Raw genomic sequence first — 18657 nt, 5'->3', positions numbered from 1 at the left:
ATAAAAAATAAATTATTTGCCGTCGTCTTCTTGATACTGCTTGATATAATCGAAGCTGTCCACACATTGTGCCGCAGTCAACTGGTCCGGTCCGTAGATTTTACTTACTTCAATAGCGGCATCTACAGTGGAGGCATATGCGTCATGCTCCAAAGTAAAACCACCACGTCCTTGAGCTTTGAATCTTCTTGCATCTTCGAGTACCTGCTGTTTGGTTTTTGTAGGTGGAACTGTCTCCATTCTCCAATCAAATAGATCGTAATCCCAAACAACGGCCTGCATACCGAACATTCTGGCTATAACTCTAATTCTGTCATCAATAGCTCCATAAGGTGGTCTGTACCATTTAGGAAGATGGCCTGCAGTTGCATTCATTGCCCAAATAGACCACTCGAATTGTGCCACTACTTGCTCGTTGGTTAACGATGGCAAGAATTTATGAGACCAAGTGTGAGTACCCATCAAATGTCCTTTTTGAACTGCCTTCAAATAAGTCTCAGGGTATCTAACGACATTCATACCAAGGGTAAAAAATGTGACCTTATGATTCAAGTTGTCTAAAAGTCTATCGGTGAATGCAGAAGGACCATCATCAAAACTTTGAGAGAGCTTTGGACAGGTATAGACGTCATCATAGCTAACACATTTGTAGCAGTCAAACGAACAGCTGTCTCTAGTGGTGGGACAGACACCCATTCCACGAAGTCCATGGTTAGGGATCTTGGAAAAATCAATAAAATCAAGTGGGATGTAGGGAGGGTCCGGGCCTGGCCATTGATTAATTCCAGTAAAGGCCGTTAACCAAGATGGAAAAGGAGTGGTTGCAGACATGGACGCATTATAGGCCATGAGCAGAGGTTCTGTGTCTGACTTATCAATTGCAGCGCCCAATACGCAAACAATGGGCATCAACGTAAATAATACAACAGTGATGATCGTTTCCATCATATATGAGTTAAAATTTGGATCGGTAGAAAGAAAGTTAACTATACTAGGAGACCCGATATAGTTCAGCAAAATCCCTGATTTTCGAGAAATTACCTATCTTGAAGAGAAAGAGGAGCAGGAAAGAACAAGAAGCGGAATGGACCACAAAGAGATCAAAGTAGCGCCAGATATCGGCACAAGGACCGAAACTGTAAACAGCGGAAACTCCGCTATTTGACGCCAGAACTGAATAATGTTATAGATATAGATTAAAAGTTCCAAATTAGGAAATTAGACCTGTCGTCAAAAGAAAAAGGATTCTCCAAAAGTCGGAAGAAGGACTCTGCAAGAAGATTATGGGCGTTCCCACTTATCGCAAAGAGTATATATATATATATATCAATTTATTGAACCTATATAAAAAGGAAAAAAGTACTAACCGCCCCAAGAAACGAAAATAATGTGTCTGCAATCTCATATTGAGCCAGGACTCTGAAGCATCAACGGCGACACCTCAGAGTCGCATCTATGATTTCCATATCTATCGTAATCCCTATTGTTCCTCTTCCAGGAGAAATCATAGAAAGATGTGTCTGATTTTCTTTCGGGTTTAACCTCGTAAGAAGAGAGAAATCCTGGAGTATGTTGGTATTGAGGAATGCTCTGAAACTGCGATGTTCCGGAAACACTCGGCATTCTCTTAACGTTAGCCAATGTTGTAGCTCCAGGTGGTACGGATTTTCTTTGATTTGCACCGAGCGACGAATGCGAAGATATCGAAGAGCACGAAGAGCTATGTGTTGATTGATCACGTGCATGTCCGCGACCAAACTGTTTTTGGGGAAGATGACTGCCGAGTATAGGCGACGTCATACTAGGTGATGTGGAAGGAGCACATCCGGTCTGCCGCGATATTTGCTGCTTAAGCTGACGGTTCTCATCTTTTAATAGTTGAATTTCTCGCATCAGTTTCAGGACAATTCCTTCCTGTTCTTTTTCCATCGCATCAATTAAATTGTCCGAACTATAATCGGGGATTCCGCAGTTAGAAGATGGACGTCGAGTTTTGGAATAGGCGAAATTCGTCTCCGGGAAAATATGTGTAAGCTCCGAAGAGTTTCTTGGCGATCTGGGTCCGTACCCATAGATAGAACTTTCACTCGGTCCTATACGAGGAATGTAGGAATGATTTTGATCCGACATAATCAAAAGATGGAAGAATCAAACGATGAATCAAATGAAAATCCCACTAACCCTATAAAAATCAAGACTAATTTCATTTACGATAATATAGAAAATGTGCTACTCTTTATACGGAACTAATAAAATGCGAATAAGTGTACCTGCGCGCCTAATTAGCCAAAGGGCCAAGGCCAACACACTGTACTGTCTCATCCCTTATCTAGAAAGAAAAAATCACCACGGTTCATAGTGGTTTGGGGGTCCATCAGCCGCACACTCAACAGCGCCTCCATTAGCATCGATGAGGTGGCTTCTCTTTTCTCGCTCGTTTACAGCTAAATCCGGGGCATAATTGTGGCTGAAACTGAAATGCCGACACATCATATTTAATTGGACAGGGAGGGGTTACATATAACTATCACTAAGCCACTTCATTGTCATCAGCAGTGGTACCTAAAGAAAGTTGTTGGCGCATTTTTGTAATCTTGTTGGAATAAGCGATCTCTTTATAGTCGTACTCAACAGGATAATTGATTTTATCCTCATTAATGTAGTGGTCTTTCACGTAATGGTACAGTTTTTCATCCCTAGCCAAATCCTCATTTGCAGGGTCGTATTGATCTATAATTACACTTTCTGCTTGAACTGTCGTACTGGAAAATGAGTCTCCTCTGTTCATTTCTGTTGATGTTCCTCGTCTGCCACTATTGTCGTAATCCAAAAACGGAGGTAACTTACCCAAATACTGCTTTTGGGGAGTCTCGGTGAGTAGTGGAGTCTTTTGATTAGGTACTGCCGACAGCGTCTGAGTGACAGCAATCGATTTGACTGATGCAGATGTTCCAGAAAACGACCCAGCTCGACTATTACTAGGCGACACGGGAATCCAGTGCTTGCTACCGTCCCTTGACACTCTCAAGCCCTGATAAATCTTTTTAGTAAATGTCTCGGACTTGTTGTAAACAGCGAGATCATTTACAGAGTCAAAATTCCGAAAGTTATAGCTGTCTCCTTTCATTATCGTGAGATTTATATCATAGAGAAGATCTCCAATGCTGATCCAATCTTTGAAGGCAAGCCAGGTTTTAACTCTGGCAGCATCAGGGAACTTATCGCTAGTGAACTCTGTGTACGGGAAAGATGTCCAGTGAAGCCACGCAAAAAACACCATTTCCAAACATAGCAAGGCATTCTGTATCTGCATTCCCAGATTCGTTCCACGCTCAATACCGATATCATCGTGGAAAGCGCCCAACCAGTTCAATACGCCAATAAACAAACCCTGCCAATAGGATGCAAAGATGATCACTTTGACGCACAGAAATTTGGGCCATGGGTTGAACCTCTTCAACTCATCGTAAAGACACTTCCAGAAAAGAGCAAGAAAGTACAAGGAGATTGTTACACTAAGATTGTAAATGACACCCACCCAGAAATACACGCTGCTGATGGATATATCGTTGACATTATAAAATCCCAACGCTGAACTGATTCCTATTATAATGCATAGCGAAGGCTTCACCCATACATATTGTAAAATGCAAGATTTGATCATTAGGAAGCTCTTTGGATCAGAAATATCGATCTTTCGTAGGAAAAGCCTGGCAGGAAAGAAATGGCTGGTAGGTGATTTGCTTTGGGCATTTCGTATGATGGTTCTTTCTCCTCCAAGCATAAGTACCAACAGTTTGTAGAAGGTGTAAATGACAAATGCCTCATATATTTCTCTAATTGGTTCAAAATATACTCCTACCGTATAGTTGACTAAGCATATGTAGCATGTAACAGCAAACATAGGCACTACCAAAAGTATACGAACCACTAGCCTTTGCTCGAACGGTTTCCTATAGTTGGTAAGCTGAAGATATATGGCAATCGAAGACATTATCAGTGAGACAAAGCATGTAATAGTACATATCTGTACAACCAAATGGGGTATCTGGCCCATACTTAGGGTGACGATAGAGAAGAACGAAGCAGAAGTCAAAAGAAAAGAGAGGAAAACAAGATAGAGCATGTAATCTTGTTCACATTTCTTTTTGCTGTCTACTTTTTTTTTTATATATACAACGACTGATAGCCATATCATCGGACTTGTAATCAGCACATCAGAGGCCATGATTTCTTATAGTCTCATGAGGGGGCTTTTGATCTTCTGTATACTTTTTCAGTCAGTTATCGGAGCGGGAATAGCTGTGCATCTTACAATTGCTGCGAGGATCAATAGGTATCTTCCCCTCGAGATCCAATCCAGGTATTCCTATTATCTCGCTGGGGCATTTTATCCCGATGCATTTTATGGATGTTTGGGAAATTCGGATCTTGCCGAAACTGCCCATTGGCCAAAGTTTCTTCATAGTTCTGTCAGACATTACTGGAAGAATCCAGATGGTAACTTGAAGGCATTTTTGTATGGTGTATTCACCCATCAGGTGGCAGATGTCTCGTGGCATTCCTTGAAAAGTAAGCAAGGACTTTTAGATATGATAGGTTCAGTTGAGTTTGATGGAGATATCAAAGATGGGCATACTTTTTTAGATACGGCTGGGGATTTCATCAATCTGGCTAAACAGTTGATGAACGTTGATAAGACTACTGCTGATAATATCGAAGCCTTCTTCAGAATACCTTGGAAGTATCCTGCAGAGGATATCATAGAGATATATAGTGATCTGGGAAAACATAAGCCATTGGCCAAGTCCGAGATTGAATTTTGCATGCTGAGGGGTTATGCGGCTTTACAAGGCGAGGTCACTGGTTCTAGAGCTTCAGTAACTTCAAGAACTTTGGGCTATTACATAGAGAAGTCACCTCTAACTTACGATTTACTAGAGGAATATTTCTATGGTGGATTGGATGAAATTATGGGCACTATACGTATCTGCATCAAGGAGTTAGACAATTGGTTTGAAGGCGATTTACCTGATGATCCATGGACACTCTGCTCTGTATTCCAAAAGAAATCTATTCAAAACCATGAATCTAATGTCATCAAATTCCAATCCTTGCAGGTCAGTTCTTCTAATAATGGTTTGTTTGTAAGAAGTAATGTTCCAAATTCGCTCTTTGGTCATTCTTTGAAAGTGGGTAAGTATTTAGATGACAAACTAACTCTTGCTATCGGTTCTCCTCTGGAAGATGTTGCTGGCGCAGAGTATTTGATTCCATTAGATGACCTTTTTACTGATGGAGTACAACATATTTCATCCATGACTGCATTATCCATTCACTATAACTACACAAATATGCAGTTTCCTCCAAGATTTGGTTACGCTAGCTCATCCTGGAAACTCCCTTCGGGTCTGGATTTATTGTGCATTGCTGAACCTGGAACGTCCACCATTCATTTGTATTTTCAAGGTCAAATGATAGCTATTATATCCGATTTGAAAGCTAAAACGGAACTCGGTGTGGACGGAGTGAAACAACTCCCTCTAGGACTAACCGCCGTTGATGGTGATATGCTTATCTACTCGTTCTATAGCGACGGAGTTGCAAGACAGTCTGGAATTGTCTTTATTTTGAGTGGCAGTAAATTAGAAAATAAATTAAGTTGGCCTCTCAGATCGACCATTCGAATTGATATGTCTGAGCTCAATAAAAGAGAATATCATCTCCCCAAATCTCTTCTCCTTCCACATGACTATGAGCAAATGGGAACGTCTGCAGCTGTAACAAAGAACGCAGTGCTCGTGGGAATCAATTGTATTGGGTCAGTGCTAATCTTTGACAGGCTAACAGGCTTTTATTTGGGCCGTCTAGGCGGAAGTAAACTGCCATCCAAAGATACCGGATCGTTTGGCTTCAACTTTATTTTAACAGGAAAATTCCATGGGATGGAATGGGTGTTGGTTTCTTCATCTTCTGAAACCCAGGGCAGTTGCATCAATTGTGGTGCAGCTTACTTGTATGTTTTCCGGGGATTTGGGTTACATAAGATAGTGAAGATAATTCCGGGTACGGATAAGTTTCAATCCTATTCGCGATTCGGAACCTCAGCAGTAATACTAGACACTGAGAGGGCCACCGTCCTCATTTCTGGTGAGGGGTATGATGGAGGTAAAGGCGCTGTTTGGGAAGTGTCCATAGGTCAACTACTAAATTCTCTTTCTGAACCTAAGGATATAGTGATTGCAGATAGTATCGTAGTTGTGGGACCCGGAGGCGTCGGATATACAGGATTCGGTAAGTCCATCGACCTATTTAATTACGAGGATTCCACTTACTTGGCTGTGGGGATGCCAAGGTTTGGTTATAATGTGCTTGAAGAATCGGCACAGTACTGTGGATGCGTGGGCATCTATAAAATGAACAACTAGACCAATTAGGAAAATTGTGGGGGAGAATAACTTCCGTGCCACTGAGCCGCATATAACTAGATTACGGATCAGAGAAAATGAAAAAGTAAAAGAACGAGGAAAGTTGGAACTCTCCCGTGTGGTACATAAATTCTACCTGGATTACACGTATGTCATTAGAGTTGTGATTCTAGACAGAAAGAAGGGTTGTTTTTGCATGTGTCTGTAAACAAAAATTTTTTAGATACGTGACTCTTTCCCCGCATAACGTCTTATTATTTTCTTTTTAGCGCTGAGGGAAAATAAAGTTTTTCCGGATCATGTCTCTAGAAAACGTCAGAGCAACTTGTGACCATTAGAGACATAAATACTTGTGTTTTCGTCTTTCTTTTCGGACTGTACTTTGCTTTGTACTTCCTCCTACAGCTTTATAAATTTTGCTTTTGAATTCATGAAAAATGAAAATGCTTTCTAACGGTTTACTATTAACACTGCTGATTGCTAGTTGCTTACCGCTTACACAGTCTGTGCCTACAAACTATAGACAGGCCAGCTTATTGGTATCACATGAACTTAAACCACAACAAGATGTTACAAGTCCATATCCTTGGTTGGATAGCCTTGCAAAATTCTCTCCGTTACAGTTGGGAAGCTACCTGATCAGAAGTGCCGATCAGACTTGGTGGAGTTCGTTGCTACTTCAATTAGAGAGTTCGGATTCAGTAATTACAGAGGGAGTCAGATCTTTAACCAGTCCGACAGACGAGAATCTTGAGTTATGGTTACAGAAACAGAGACTTAAAGCCTTCCATGGAATTCTAGACAACGTTGGAGGTGCTGGTATGAGTGAGCAGAAAGGTGTTTCGAATGGTGCGGTTATCGCATCACCTTCAAAAACGGCTCCGAATTACTTCTACCAGTGGGTGAGAGATGCCGCCATAACTATGAACTCTTTGGTTGAACATCTAAGTGATTCAAATTTTGAAGATTCTGAATACGGCTTATCTACAATAATTGAGTCGTATATTGCCAACTCTTACAAGTTGCAGAGGACGGGTAATCATTCCGGTGACTTCGATACACTTTCTGGCTTGGGTGAGCCCAAATTTATGGCAGATTCTAAGCCCTTCACGGGGTCTTGGGGACGGCCTCAAAGAGATGGTCCTGGTTTAAGAGTCATTACCATTGCTAACTACATGAGAACTCTTGATCAGTATGGTAGGAACTTCACCAATTCGGAAACACCTAGCTCAGAGTACGTGTATGAAAACATTCTAAAGCCCGACCTAAGTTATATCGTCAAGTATTGGAGCAGTACAGGTTTTGATCTTTGGGAAGAGGTTGATTCTTTACACTTGTTCACTAGCTTGACCCAACTCAAGGCCTTAAAGATGGGCCTAGAAATGGCTAAGAAGTTTGGTGACAATGAATTTTATAAGACGTTGGTTGTGTCCTTCAACTCTTTGAGATTCTTTATTTCTGTTGATTCCGGCTTCAAACCTTCCAGTGCTCCCTACCTGCTTGAAACTCCAAGCTTGGTGTTGGAAGGACGAAGATGTGGATTGGATATCGCTTCTATATTGGCCTCGTTGAGGTCACACGATGTTGATGATACTTATGATACCGTATACATTCCATTCCCAGTGACCGATACTGCTGTTATGAATACACTCACTGCGCTTATCAACGATATGAAATACAGATATCCCATCAATCATGGAAATTTGGGACTTTCCGTGGGATTTGCACTAGGAAGATACCCTGAAGACGTTTATAATGGCCGAGGACTCAGTGAGGGCAACCCATGGTTTATTTCTACTGCAACTGCTTCTGAGTTGATTTACAAGTTGATCTACAACTTGTACAATCTTCAGAAAGACTTTATCATTCCAGCCGAACAGGCATCACTCTTTTCTTCCATTACCACTTTGAAAATTAAGCATTCTGTCACTTTGCCATATGGATCGAACGCTTTCAATGTCGTTACTTACTCTCTCCTTAACTATGCGGACACCTTCCTTTCTGTCATTAAAGAGCATGTTGATGGTGACGGCCATATGAGTGAACAATTCAATAGATACACAGGCTATATGGAAGGGGCAGAAGATTTGACCTGGAGCTATGGCTCCTTCTGGAGTTCTTTGAGATGGAGAGATAAGGCTTTACAACTCTTGGAGGAGAATACCCAGAGTACGTGGGCCACACATATATGATTCTATAGAATTCCGCTTTTATGAGACACGTTTTATACCTTCTTCTTTTTTATATTTTTCTGTGAGACATTAATACAACCACGAACACCAGTATATATATTATTGGGCAAATGCAACCTCTTCAGGAAGACGGAAAGATACGCAAAACATTGGTTTTGTTGGTGCAACTTTCCGCACGGTATGGAAAGACAATTCCTCGAACTTAATGTCGTAGTTCAAGTAATGAATTAGCTTTTCATGCACTCTTCTATGCAAATCATCGTCTGTAGGCTCGGGTACTTCGGTAGGTGAAAACTTCTCAAAATGATAGACGTGGATTATAGGTAGTTGATAATCAGTCAGCTTTTTAACTTCATCTCTCATCATGTTAGGAAATGCATGAGAAAAAAGACCCACATAGGCAGGAACAAACGTGATGGCGGAACCCGGTAGATTCATTGCATACTCGGAAAAAAAAGTGCGGAATCTTTATCTCACTCACTTTCCTTCTCTTGGCATGTCCATTAGCATGAATTGTCAGTTTAGTAGAATTATGTTTCTTGGCAAAATCCATCAACAGCTTGGGTGAATTTTTAATAAACTCGGCACCATCCAAGTTATACGGAAAGACAACATTTCGCACTTTATTCTTCACAATGTTTTCTTTCAAATACTCATAGCTATCAGGATTAAGGTCATTCGCAAAGGCAATGCACCCCTTCTTGCCAGCCGGAATGACGAAGGGACCAACTCCTGCCATAGCATCACAAATAGCACTTCCTTTCGTAAATCCATCTATAAGTCGACCGTGCTCAGTGGATAATCTTGAATTCCAGTAGACTTTACTGAAATCAAATGTAAACTCACAGTCACTTTCTCTTTGAGTCACCATAAAGTTTGGCTCTCCCGCTATGACTTTCATCTTGAAGGTCCTATACTTAGTTTCTATACTGTCCACCTTATCTACAACTGTAGTGATTGAAGGATTCTTGTCAAGAATAACTTGCCCAATGATCGAATCATAAGCCTTATACTCGTCCTTTAAATTTAAATGTGCAAGATGTCCAGTTTTCGTAAACGATGATGGAACATCATCTTGCAATTCTTCTGGCAAGACTGATCTCAATATCTCCTCTGCTTTCCAAAAGCTATAATCAAAAACCAAGCGATGAAGTCGATAGATACCTTCCAATTTGTCTATAAATTCAATGCATTTTTTGGAAAGTACCTCTTCGAGTTGCTCCGGTTTGTAGTCGATGTCTAGGTCTGCAGTTGTTGCATCCTTCTCTGTGACCGTCAATCTATCATTGAGAACTATAGCTTTAAGCTTTTGATTCTCTAACTCAAAAGTAGGCCTTACTTGCTCCGGAATCTCATCTTTGCTCAAGCATTCTATAAAGGGTATTCTCGGAAGATGCATGGCCTCGGATCTATGAAATTTCATAAACGACCCTATATCTTTTGGATCTTTAAAAAGCACTGTCCAAACATTTTTGTCGATAGTGAAAGCAGACCTGTCAAGATTTTTGCTACCCCTGCAAATAGGAGGTGAGAAGTTGGCTAAAAAAGGTTTAGACATATTGCTCAGCTCTCGAAAGAACTTGAGTAACATGAATACAAATGTTGCAACAAGATCTGATGACCGTTGAATTCCGCACTCTCTCGCTAATTCCATTTCCTACCAGCGACAAAATGAAAAGCGTTCGCTAACTCTTTGTCAAAAGTGAAAGCTGAGAACCTCTTTTGTTAAGGACTCAGGAAATCCCTTATCTCTTTTTTATTTTCTCTTGCTTCTGTTAAACTGTTTTTACACCGTACTTTATTACACTACTAACTTGTAAAGATTCATCTGAAAGTATTATTCACCATATTTAACCATGCCTTTACGTTAATTTCACTAACGACTGTTTTCCAGGGTCACCCATGGAAGATTACCTACTATATGATTCCTTGGCCAGAGATGGTTCGGGCAATTCTAGAGGTACCCCGCGAGAGTATCCTCCAGATCTGATGCAGAGATTGCACAATCCCTCCACAGCAGCTGCTCAGGAGGTTGTTGGGCCTGATACTACAGCTTTTACTCCCAATTCTTCACAGCATCCTTTTTATGCCAGCGCATTTTATGGGGAAGGGCCACCAGGCGCTCTGGGAGTTTCTGGGGGCTTCCAGGCTGAGATTCCTATCTCTACCGATCACTCTGGACTTATTCTGCAAGACTCAGGCTTTGTTGCAGCCACCGTCGATCCGGATCCTTTTTATTCTTGGACAAACGATGAACTGGCTCCCCTTAACAAAGATGAAATTAAGAACGCATTTTCCCAGGTCCAGCAAATCTTTGGGTTTCAAAGAGACTCTGCTCTAAACATGTATGAGCATCTCATGGTGCAATTAGACTCAAGATCAAGCAGGATGTCATCTCCACTGGCTTTGCTTTCACTTCATGCAGATTATATTGGCGGAGACAACTCTAACTACAAGAAATGGTATTTCTGTTGTCAGCAAAAGGATGATCACCAATTATTTAACAGTGTAGATATTAGAGAAATTAAGAAGAAGTTGAAAGAGATTGGTGATACTTTGCAGACTGATTTCTATCCAAAATCCAGGATGGATGTGATCGAGTACCGTTGGAGAGAAAGAATGAGGCTTCTTACCGCTGAAGATATGGCGAGACAGCTTGCTCTCTTCCTACTGATTTGGGCTGAAGCAAATAACCTTAGATTTGCTCCAGAATGCTTGTGTTTCATTTTCCAATGTGCTTTAGATCACATGAATCACGCTCTTGTTGATCCGACCATAGGCAAGTTCCCAGAAAAGGATTATCTTACTCGGATAATCAATCCTCTATACAATTTCTATCGAGATCAACAATTCAAACTTGTTGATGGTCACTATACTAGAAAAGATAAGGATCATCGTGATATCATTGGCTATGATGATATTAACCAGCTTTTCTGGTACCATAAGGGATTAGAGAGAATTTGTTTCGGTGATCAAAAGATTAAGCTAATCTCTTTGCATCGGGAGCAAAGATATAGTGAACTTGGTAAAGTGACCTGGAAAAAGGCATTTTATAAGACTTACAGGGAAAAACGGTCGTGGCTTCATTTAGTTACAAATTTCTCTAGAGTCTGGATCATTCACCTTACTGCTTTTTGGTACTTTTCCAGTTTCAACTCTCCAACTTTGTACACTTTTGAATACCAACAGCTGATTAACAACCAACCGAAATTGGAGGCCACCTTTTCTGTCACTGCTTTAGGTGGCACTGTTGGGTGTTTAATTCAGATTTTGGCAATCATTTGCGAATGGTCTTATGTTCCGCTTAAGTGGCCAGGAAGTCGGAAACTCTTCAAAAGATTAATCATCATGCTCTTGATCACTGCAATCAATTTTACTCCTTCAGTATTTGTTCTTTGGATTGTTCCGTTAGATGCCACTTCTGAACTAGGCTTAGCTCTATCTATCACCCAGTTCTGCATATCCATCCTCACTACGATCTGGTTTGCCTTTCAACCTTCTGCTTCTTTATTCGAGTTTTTCACCAATTCTAAGAATATTGGGTATGATCCAATGAAGACGTTTACTGCGTCTTATCCTAAATTGGATTCTAGCAGCAGAATATTATCCATCTTGCTTTGGATCTTGGTATTTTCTGCTAAGTTCATTGAATCGTACTTCTTTTTGACTCTCTCTTTGAGAGATCCAATTCGAAATCTACATACGATGGACTTAAGTCGTTGTTACGGCGAAAGCATTTTAGGTGACTATGTGTGCCGTCATCAAGCGATTTCGACCTTGGCATTGATGTATCTTGCAGATATTGTTTTGTTCTTTTTAGATACGTATTTGTGGTACATCATCTGGAACTGCATTCTGTCACTTTCTCTTTCCTTTTCTAGTGGAATTTCTATTCTCTCTCCGTGGAGAAATGTATTCACCAGGCTTCCCCAAAGAATCTACTCAAAGCTACTCTCTACTGGCGACATGAAGGTTAAATACAACCCGGATATGCTTATATCCCAAATTTGGAATGCAATCGTTATTTCCCTGTATAGAGAACACCTTTTAAGCTCTGATCATGTCCACCGCTTGATAATATGATAAGTTGCCTGACGAAGATAATGGGAGACTTGGATTGAGAATTCCCTCTTTCTTTTTGCTTCAGGACGATAGCAATAACAACATGGCGGATTTCTTTGTTCGTAACTCTGAGGCAGAAAGAAGGATTTCCTTTTTCGCACAGTCATTGTCAACCTCTCTGCCTGAGCCCATTCCTGTCGAAGCCATGCCGACTTTCACCGTATTGATTCCACACTACGGTGAGAAGATTCTTCTAACTCTCAAAGAAATCATTAAGGAAGATCCTCTTTCAAAAATGTCCCTTCTTGAATATTTGAAGCAAATGTTCCCTCATGAATGGAGATATTTTGTTAGGGACACGAAGATTCTCTCCTGTAATGAAGATCCCGAACAGGACTACAATTTTGAATCCGAAAAAGACTACATCGAGAATAAGATCAACGATATGCCCTACTATTGTGTTGGTTTCAAGTCTGAGAGTCCGGAATACCTGCTTAGAACCAGGATATGGGCATCGTTGAGAAGCCAGACTCTCTACCGAACTGTTTCTGGATTCATGAATTACAAGAAGGCCATCAAATTGATGCACCGTGTGGAAAACCCAGAAATGATCGAATATTTTGGTGGATCGGATAACTCTGAAGAGTATCTCAATGTCATCGCTGCAAGAAAGTTTAGGCTGTTAGTTTCCATGCAACGTCTTCAGAAGTTCTCTGCTTCAGAACGTGAAGATTTACAGGTTCTGTTGAGGTCCTTTCCGGAGATAAAAATTTCTTGCTTGGAGTCTGAGGAGGATCCTGAGCACGGGAGTGTTAAGTACTTTACTGTACTATATGAAGCTACCAATGATACCGATGGAAATCGACTAAGGCAGGTCTACAGAATTGAGCTTTCCGGAGATCCAATTCTTGGAGATGGTAAATCGGATAATCAAAACAATTCAATTGTCTTTTATCGCGGAGAGTATATTCAAGTCATTGATGCCAACCAGGATAACTATCTTGAGGAGTGTTTGAAAATAAGATCTGTTTTAGGTGAATTCGAGGATTTTGAAGTGGATGAGATAAGTCCTTATGTTCACTCAGTGGCAAACAACTCGAAGGGGCCAGTTGCCATTTTAGGTGCCAGAGAATATATCTTTTCAGAGCACACAGGTGTTCTTGGTGATGTGGCTGCCTCCAAGGAACAGACTTTTGGTACCATGTTTGCGCGCACTCTTGCCGAGATTGGAGCCAAGTTGCACTATGGACATCCAGATTTCATCAATGCTATTTTCATGACTACAAGAGGTGGTATCTCCAAAGCACAGAAAGGACTTCATTTGAATGAAGATATATATGCAGGAATAACAGCTGTGTGTCGCGGTGGAAGAATTAAACACTGCGATTACTTTCAGTGTGGTAAGGGAAGAGATCTTGGATTTGGATCGATCTTGAATTTTACCACCAAGATTGGTAGTGGTATGGGTGAGCAAATGTTGTCAAGAGAGTATTATTATCTTGGCACACAAATGCCTTTGGATAGGTTTCTTTCTTTTTATTATGCTCATCCAGGTTTCCATCTAAACAATCTTTTTATCATGCTTTCTTTGGAGTTATTCATGCTTGTTGCATTCAGCCTTGGATCTATGAAACACGAATTGATTATGTGCCTGTACAACAAGAATGTTCCTATAACAGACTTGCAAATTCCCGTTGGTTGTCAGAACATGCAGCCTGTTTTAGATTGGGTTACGAGATACGTGCTTTCAATCTTTATCTGCTTCTTTATATCGTTTCTTCCGTTGGTGTTGCATGAAATCTCAGAAAGAGGCCTCTGGAAAGCCTGCGGACGTTTGTTTCTGCACATTTGCTCTCTTTCACCTTTATTTGAAGTATTTGTATGCCAGATTTATGCCACGTCTTTGAAGAATGACATTGTTGTGGGGGGTGCTAGGTACCTTTCCACGGGAAGAGGTTTCTCGATCACTAGAGTCCCTTTCACAAGGTTATATTTATCATACGCACCCTCGTGTCTTTATTCTGGAATGAGGTTGTTTTTAGTGTTACTCTTCTCAGTAGTCACTATGTGGCAGCCGGCTATTCTCTGGTTCTGGATTACTTTTGCTTCTCTTTGCTTTTCACCGTTCATCTTCAATCCCCATATGTTTTCATGGACAGAGTTTTTTCTTGATTACAGAGAATTCATAAGATGGTTGAGTAGAACAGATGCTAAGAGTGTTGAGAGTTCATGGATTGGCTATATTCGTGTAACACGATCAAGAATCACCGGTCTGAAGAAGTATAGAAAGGGCACCGGTACCGGTCAGTTAGCCACAGCCAACTTCTCCAAGCCTCCTTTCATAAACGTGTTCCTGGCGGATGTGATGATCCCTTTCTTTCAGGCCGCTTTTATTACGTCTGCATATATGTTCATAAATGCGCAGAACGGAGTTCAGGATTCAGTGGAAGCCAACTCACTAATTCGTCTTCTTATAATCACATTCGCTCCCTTTACATTGAATGCTGTTGTTTTACTATGTGTTTTTCCAATGTCATGTGTTGCTGGACCTATTTTAGGGCTTTGTTGCAGGAGGGTTCCCGCTGCACTAGCCGGCATGACGCATACTGTAGGCATATTCATACAAATAGTGCTTTTTCAAGTGATTTGGATCTTGGAAGGTTGGAACGTTGCAAGATCATTGGCTTGTTTTACCACATCCATCTTTCTACAAAGATTTATAATTCAGACTGGGAAAATCCTTTTTTTAAGTCGAGAACTGCGGGAGGATTACGGAAATAGAGCATGGTGGTCTGGTAAATGGATTACGAAGGGAATCAGCTGGAGATACGTGATTACACAACCATTAAGAGAGCTTGTAGTGAAGACATCCGAATTGAGTCTTTTTGCAGCTGACTTCGCAATCGGCCATCTGATCCTATTCTGTTTGACACCAATGTTATTTGTTCCATACATTGATCACTGGCACTCATGTCTGTTACTGTGGATTAGTCCATCCAAAAGGTTGAGAGGCCCAATTCATACTACGTCCCAAAGAAGGATTCGGAGACGCAGAGCTCAGAAGTACTTTGTGCTCTATTTGATAGTAATGCTATTGTTTGTGTTCCTCGTTGCTGCTCCCATCATTGTGGGTCTAAAGTATGGGGATTTTTTAAATACATTCATTCCCGAGGAAAACTTCGGATTATTTCAGATCAACCACCAAAATAATAATGATACAGGAGAGGCAGCTCCTGCTACTATTCTACGTGCTAAACCTGCTGCACCAACGTTCAGTTCATATTGGATTTAAGAGATTATTAGTTATTGAATGAAGTCATTAAGTTATTAAGTCATTGAGGAATAGAACGGTCAGCGATTGCCTGTCTTGCTCCCTCTTTTCGAATAAATACACAGATAAAATTTTGACTTGGAAAACCCACCCGATTTACTAGTTTTCAGAACAACGCGAAGTGGACGTAGTATGACACCCCCAAATTCCTGTCAGACTGGCAAGATTGATCTGAAAAAATCTGCAAAAAATAGAAAGCAAGCCGCAACCACCTAGTTGAACTGGGCTTAGTTACAAGAAAAATTTTGGGGGAGATTCCTCTATGAGAGATCATCGTGTTTTGACATGAAAAGAAAAGATGAAACTGGTGAATTGAAATTACCTTTGACTACCAAATAAACTTGATTGTATCAGAGAGATTGTTAGGAAACTAGAGATTTGTCTACCGGCTAAGGCGATCCCACCTGCATTTCTCCGCCAAAAACGTACGCAGATCCAAATCCATGATGATTCAAAATAATATTTTAAGAAGGGTAGAAGACAATAAATAGAATAAGTACCGACATGAGTGACTCAAAATCCACAAATAGTATTCCGATTCAGTAATTCTACAAGGCTTAGCTAGACACAAGAACTATAAACGCGCACCCACCTACTATGCAGAACACTAATGCCATTCTATTTTTGTCAACAATTACCAGAAAATGACCATTCATTTCAATGAAAGTGTCTAGATTCTCACGCGTTAAGTAGAGGGTATTTTTTCATATCTATCACTTCCCCTTCGAGGCACATCATTGGCATTTTCTTGGCATTCTCTGGATTATTTTCTTATTCTTTTCTCATTTGGCCAAGCCTCTATTTACCACTGGATTTCCTTTTTGGGATAAATTCCTAAGGCGAAAAAGAAAGTTGACGAAAATGTTGATTAACGTCTTCGAGTCCAAGCAGCATTTTTTTTCATATTTGTAGCGTGCTTTCTCTCTTGTTTTCTCCGCCAATTTTCATCACTTCTGCTCAACCGCTTCATTCAAGAGACAAATATGTTGTTTAATACTCTCGTTAAATCTGCGGCATTGGTTAGTGGCTTCTCGTCATTGGTGTCTGCTGCTAGTAGTAGCAGCATCTCAACCATTGAGGTTGTCGGCAACAAGTTTTTCTACTCCAATAACGGATCTCAGTTTTATATTCGTGGTGTCGCATATCAGGCTGATGTTTCCAGTCAGGATAACAGTTCTTTTGTTGATCCTTTGGCCGACGAAACTAGTTGTAAGAGAGATATTCCATATTTGACCGAATTGAATACGAACGTGATTCGTGTTTACGCTTTGGACACAGAGCAAGATCATTCTGGTTGTATGAACCTACTTGAGGAGGCAGGCATTTATGTGATTGCTGATTTGTCTGAGCCAACCCTTTCCATTTCCACCAGTGACCCAGAGTGGACCTTGGAGTTGTATGATAGGTACACTTCCGTTATTGACGAGATGCAACAATACGACAACGTTTTGGGATTCTTCGCCGGTAACGAGGTTATCACCAATTCTTCCACCAGTAGTGCTGCAGCATTTGTTAAGGCTGCAATTCGTGATACTAAGCAATACATGACAGACCAGGGATACAGAGACATTCCAGTCGGTTATTCCGCTAATGACGATTCTGATACCCGTGTTGCATCTGCAGACTACTTTGCTTGCGGAAAGGAGGATATTCACGCCGACTTTTACGGTATCAACATGTACGAATGGTGTGGATCATCATCTTTCAGTGCCTCTGGATACAAAGCGAGAACGGAAGAGTTTTCCAATTTGACTATTCCAGTCTTCTTCTCTGAATACGGTTGTAATGAAGTTCAGCCAAGAAAATTCACCGATATTGCTGTGTTGTTTTCTGATGAGATGACTGATGTCTGGTCTGGAGGCATTGTTTATATGTACTTTGAGGAGACTAACAATTACGGCTTGGTCTCTATTGACGGTGACACTGTTTCCACCATGGACGACTTCCAGTATTACTCTTCGGAGATTAATGCTGTTAGTCCAACTTCTGCCACTGCCAGCGTCGAGTCCGCTTCTGCCGGTTCTGCAACCATGAGTTGTCCCGCTACAGGCGACGACTGGGAGGCAAACGAAACCTTACCTCCTACTCCTCAAGAGGGTGTTTGCGAGTGTATGGCTGCTGCAGTTTCGTGTGTTGTTTCTGATGATGTCAGTACGGATGATTACGCAGACTTGTATAGTGTTGTCTGTGGTTTGGTTGACTGCTCTGGCATTGATGCAGACGGAGAAAAGGGTACATATGGTGCCTATTCCTACTGTAATGCAGATGATAAGCTTTCGTTTGTCTTGAATTTGTACTACGAGGAGCAGGGAGATAGTTCTGCATGTGACTTCTCTGGCTCTGCTTCTTTGAAGACTGGTTCCACTGATGCCCAATGCAAGTCTGTTTTGTCCGAGGCCGGTACTAGTGGCGTAGGTACCGTGACAGGTACGTTTACTGGAACCGCCTCTAGTGGTTCTTCGGCTACTGCTAGTGCCTCTTCTGGTTCAAGTACTTCTGCTTCATCTTCTTCTAAGGGAGCAGCAGCAGGTTTGAATCTTTCTGACGGTTACCAGTTCTCTCTAACCATGAGCTTGGGCGCTCTATTGTCGTTCATTTTCATGTGAGTCTATATAGCCTTAAATACATTTGTTGTTTAACAGGT

General features: G+C 41.1%; 8 protein-coding genes across 8 annotated transcripts; 5 read left to right on the top strand and 3 right to left on the bottom strand.

Annotated features, from left to right (window-relative positions):
- Positions 1 to 12: 12 nt before the first annotated feature.
- Positions 13 to 909, bottom strand: FOA43_004170 (uncharacterized protein; the record flags this gene model as incomplete). Its single annotated transcript, XM_038924413.1, has 1 exon — positions 13 to 909. The coding sequence occupies one exon, from the start codon at positions 907 to 909 to the stop codon at positions 13 to 15; it is 897 nt and encodes a 298-aa protein (XP_038780341.1).
- A 1621-nt stretch (positions 910 to 2530) lies between these two features.
- Positions 2531 to 3994, bottom strand: FOA43_004169 (uncharacterized protein; the record flags this gene model as incomplete). The annotated part of the gene is made up of 1 exon (XM_038924412.1): positions 2531 to 3994. The coding sequence occupies one exon, from the start codon at positions 3992 to 3994 to the stop codon at positions 2531 to 2533; it is 1464 nt and encodes a 487-aa protein (XP_038780340.1).
- A 250-nt stretch (positions 3995 to 4244) lies between these two features.
- Positions 4245 to 6428, top strand: FOA43_004168 (uncharacterized protein; the record flags this gene model as incomplete). The annotated part of the gene is made up of 1 exon (XM_038924411.1): positions 4245 to 6428. The coding sequence occupies one exon, from the start codon at positions 4245 to 4247 to the stop codon at positions 6426 to 6428; it is 2184 nt and encodes a 727-aa protein (XP_038780339.1).
- A 77-nt stretch (positions 6429 to 6505) lies between these two features.
- Positions 6506 to 8620, top strand: FOA43_004167 (uncharacterized protein; the record flags this gene model as incomplete). Its single annotated transcript, XM_038924410.1, has 2 exons — positions 6506 to 6513; positions 6913 to 8620. The coding sequence occupies 2 exons, from the start codon at positions 6506 to 6508 to the stop codon at positions 8618 to 8620; spliced, it is 1716 nt and encodes a 571-aa protein (XP_038780338.1).
- A 99-nt stretch (positions 8621 to 8719) lies between these two features.
- Positions 8720 to 10019, bottom strand: FOA43_004166 (uncharacterized protein; the record flags this gene model as incomplete). The annotated part of the gene is made up of 2 exons (XM_038924409.1): positions 8720 to 8970; positions 9098 to 10019. The coding sequence occupies 2 exons, from the start codon at positions 10017 to 10019 to the stop codon at positions 8720 to 8722; spliced, it is 1173 nt and encodes a 390-aa protein (XP_038780337.1).
- A 503-nt stretch (positions 10020 to 10522) lies between these two features.
- Positions 10523 to 12703, top strand: FOA43_004165 (uncharacterized protein; the record flags this gene model as incomplete). The annotated part of the gene is made up of 1 exon (XM_038924408.1): positions 10523 to 12703. One exon carries the CDS (start codon positions 10523 to 10525, stop codon positions 12701 to 12703), a length of 2181 nt encoding a protein of 726 aa, XP_038780336.1.
- An 82-nt stretch (positions 12704 to 12785) lies between these two features.
- On the top strand, positions 12786 to 15974 carry FOA43_004164 (uncharacterized protein; the record flags this gene model as incomplete). Its single annotated transcript, XM_038924407.1, has 1 exon — positions 12786 to 15974. The coding sequence occupies one exon, from the start codon at positions 12786 to 12788 to the stop codon at positions 15972 to 15974; it is 3189 nt and encodes a 1062-aa protein (XP_038780335.1).
- A 1022-nt stretch (positions 15975 to 16996) lies between these two features.
- EPD1 lies at positions 16997 to 18619 on the top strand (the record flags this gene model as incomplete). The annotated part of the gene is made up of 1 exon (XM_038924406.1): positions 16997 to 18619. The coding sequence occupies one exon, from the start codon at positions 16997 to 16999 to the stop codon at positions 18617 to 18619; it is 1623 nt and encodes a 540-aa protein (XP_038780334.1).
- Positions 18620 to 18657: the final 38 nt, after the last annotated feature.

Source organism: Brettanomyces nanus, chromosome 4, assembly GCF_011074865.1.
Source record: "Brettanomyces nanus chromosome 4, complete sequence".
Taxonomy (NCBI): domain Eukaryota; kingdom Fungi; phylum Ascomycota; class Pichiomycetes; order Pichiales; family Pichiaceae; genus Brettanomyces; species Brettanomyces nanus.
Note: the sequence above shows the minus strand (reverse complement) of the source record. Positions and strands in the feature narration are given on the sequence as shown.